Source organism: Myxine glutinosa, chromosome 12 (genome assembly GCF_964187855.1).
Source record: "Myxine glutinosa chromosome 12, kmMyxGlut1.1, whole genome shotgun sequence".
Taxonomy (NCBI): domain Eukaryota; kingdom Metazoa; phylum Chordata; class Myxini; order Myxiniformes; family Myxinidae; genus Myxine; species Myxine glutinosa.
This window is the reverse complement of record NC_136272.1, coordinates 28,779,835-28,783,074: the sequence shown is the minus strand read 5'-3', so window position 1 is coordinate 28,783,074 and position 3,240 is coordinate 28,779,835. Positions and strand designations below refer to the sequence as shown.

The following is a 3,240-nucleotide window of genomic DNA, read 5'->3' as shown; positions in this document are numbered from 1 at the left end:
AATGTGTATAGATCGTGGGGTGGGGGGCTCTGTTAGAGAATGTGTATAGATTGTGGGGTGGGGGGGGGGGGGCTCTGTTAGAGAATGTGTATAGATTGTGGGGTGGGGGGGGGCTCTGTTAGAGAATGTGTATAGATTGTGGAGTGGGGGGGCTCTGTTAGAGAATGTGTATAGATTGTGGGGTGGGGGGCTCTGTTAGAGAATGTGTATAGATTGTGGGGTGGGGGGCTCTGTTAGAGAATGTGTATAGATTGTGGGGTGGGGGGCTCTGTTGGAGAATGTGTATAGATTGTGGGGTGGGGGGCTCTGTTAGAGAATGTGTATAGATCGTGGGGTGGGGGGCTCTGTTAGAGAATGTGTATAGATCGTGGGGTGGGGGGCTCTGTTCGAGAATGTGTATAGATCGTGGGGTGGGGGGCTCTGTTAGAGAATGTGTATAGATTGTGGGGTGGGGGGCTCTGTTAGAGAATGTGTATAGATTGTGGGGTGGGGGGCTCTGTTAGAGAATGTGTATAGATTGTGGGGTGGGGGGCTCTGCTAGAGAATGTGTATAGATCGTGGGGTGGGGGGCTCTGTTAGAGAATGTGTATAGATCATGGGGTGGGGGGCTCTGTTAGAGAATGTGTATAGATCATGGGGTGGGGGGCTCTGTTAGAGAATGTGTATAGATCGTGGGGTGGGGGGCTCTGTTAGAGAATGTGTATAGATCATGGGGTGGGGGGCTCTGTTAGAGAATGTGTATAGATCGTGGGGTGGGGGGCTCTGTTAGAGAATGTGTGTAGATCGTGGGGTGGGGGGCTCTGTTAGAGAATGTGTATAGATTGTGGGGTGGGGGGGCTCTGTTAGAGAATGTGTATAGATTGTGGAGTGGGGGGGCTCTGTTAGAGAATGTGTATAGATTGTGGGGTGGGGGGCTCTGTTAGAGAATGTGTATAGATTGTGGGGTGGGGGGCTCTGTTAGAGAATGTGTATAGATCGTGGGGTGGGGGGCTCTGTTAGAGAATGTGTATAGATTGTGGGGTGGAGGGCTCTGTTGGAGAATGTGTATAGATTGTGGGGTGGGGGGCTCTGTTAGAGAATGTGTATAGATTGGGGGGTGGGGGGCTCTGTTAGAGAATGTGTATAGATCGGTATAACGAAGCCGCAGCAGTAAAAGCCGTGAGAAGCGAATTCTTATCTTTTTCTTTTGCTGTTTTTTGATCCGCACGCCGAGCCAAGCGCTGAACGTTGAGCTGGGAGACCGTAAACAATTTTACTGCTCAGAAGAGCGATAACGTGAGCGGATTTCCCAAAAAAACCCACTGGAATCGGTATATAAGCACCGGGGACCATCAAGGAGCAACAACCTGGAGCTGAGCGAAATGCTCGGCTGAACGTTTGATTTTCCCGAATGAACGCTCCGTACGGGTCTCGCAACTCGGACATGTCAGGTACCACCAACGTGGCGCTCACCCTTCAGATCCTGCCATGGTTCTTCTCCAACTGCGTGTTCCTCGCCCTGTACGATGCCACGACCCTCGTGCGACGCTTCGCGGCCCGTTTGCTGCTCCTAGAAGGTCGACGGGAGACGCGGGTCACTCCGCGGATGCTCACCAAGAAGGGGATGCGCGCCGTGTGGCGGAGCTACGTGCTCGACCTGACGAAGGCGGTGCGCCTCGGGGGTCGAGCCCCCGACGCCAGGGTCGTGCCCGTGAAGGAACCCAGCCGTTCGCAGCGACACCGTCGTCCCAACGACCCCAATTATCACGGACGCCTCCTGGATTTTGCTCGAGCCGGAAGACCTCTGGTCGTCAACTTCGGTTCTGCCAGCTGACCGCCGTTCATGGAGAAGCTGGGCGAGTTCTGCCGCCTGGCGGACTCCTTCGCGGCCCAGGCCGACTTCATGGTCGTGTACGTGGCCGAAGCTCACCCGGCCGAAGCGTGGCCCGCCCCGGGGGGTCTCGTCGTCCGCAGCCACCGGGACCTGAACGAGCGTCGCAGCGCGGCCCACATGCTCCTCCACATGGCTCCGCTGGGGTCGTGCCGTGTGGTGGCGGACGCCATGGACAACAACGCGAACCTCGCGTACGGCGTCGCCTTTGAGCGACTCGCCGTCATTCAGGACGGGCAGGTCGTGTTCCTGGGCGGGAAGGGACCGTTCTCGTACCGCGTCAGCGATGTCGGCTCCTTCCTGGAGACCTTCTTTGCTTCTTGAGCGCCTTTCCCGCCACCTTTTCTTTTCTAGGTCGTGTCACCAGTGATGGAACCCGAGGTTCGTACTTCGTACCACGAATGGTTACCCACGAATCCAGATCCTGGCTCTAGTCCAGTAACCACGAGGCGCGACCAACGACCGTGCGTTCGTTGACCCGGAGCACGCACGACCTTTGCCGAATGTCACCAAACTACCGATCATGGCGTACCCCTGCCGTGGACCCCGGCCGATGTGGGATCGTGAGAATGACAGCTGTTGGCGAAATGGGAATGGCAGCAGCTCGAAGTTTAGTGGATCTCCAGCATCCGGACGGTGCCCGGCGATGGACGTGAAGGACTTAATTAATATTATCCATCGTCCTTAAATAAAGAATGTCGGATTCTTCTTCTTCTTCTTCCTCCTCATGCGTCTCGTTGCAAATGGGTGATGTGAGGAGAATGCTGACTCGTTCTGCACCGAGACGTATCCGGTTAATTTACTTGACAGTTGGAACTCTTCATGGAATGTCGATTTTTTTTTTTTTCCAATAAAACTTTTTCTAATGATCCCTGTGCATGTTTATGTTCACTTTGTCAGCGCGACACGTCATGGTGGTTAAACTGTCCTTCAAAATGTCGTAACTTTTGGGGGAAAGGGTCCCCGACCAAAAAGTCAATGGCACAGCAAGCAAAAGATAATAAAACCTGTTTAAGATAAACTCATGACGGCTCAGTGACGGCTTTTTGCTGATACGTTTAAACTGTGAACCTTTGTTGATTGTTGACGTCCGTTGACCAGAAAGTGACGTCTCGAGGTTGACCAATTATATTATTTATTAATAATTACGTACTAATTGTATATGGCCCTGTTTGCGCTCGGGGCGAAATGTGGGGGGTCGGATCAGCCACTTGTGACGTCACAATTGGGTCGGTCGATAAATGGAATGGTTGTCAAAACGCCCGGCCAAACTTTGTGGTCGTTCGAAGACCTCGGAGGCGATCACGTGACCATTGAGTCGAGGTCACACATCCCATACGACTCGCTGGTGTGCCCCTGCCGGCTGATCC

The 3,240-nt window shown here is 53.8% G+C and overlaps 1 protein-coding gene across 1 annotated transcript; it reads left to right on the top strand.

Annotated features, from left to right (window-relative positions):
* Positions 1-1,260: 1,260 nt before the first annotated feature.
* DIO2 (iodothyronine deiodinase 2) lies at positions 1,261-2,739 on the top strand. The gene has a single exon (XM_068132909.2). The coding sequence runs from the start codon at positions 1,391-1,393 to the stop codon at positions 2,192-2,194; it is 804 nt and encodes a 267-aa protein (XP_067989010.2). The 5' UTR covers positions 1,261-1,390; the 3' UTR covers positions 2,195-2,739.
* The last annotated feature ends 501 nt before the right edge of the window (positions 2,740-3,240 follow it).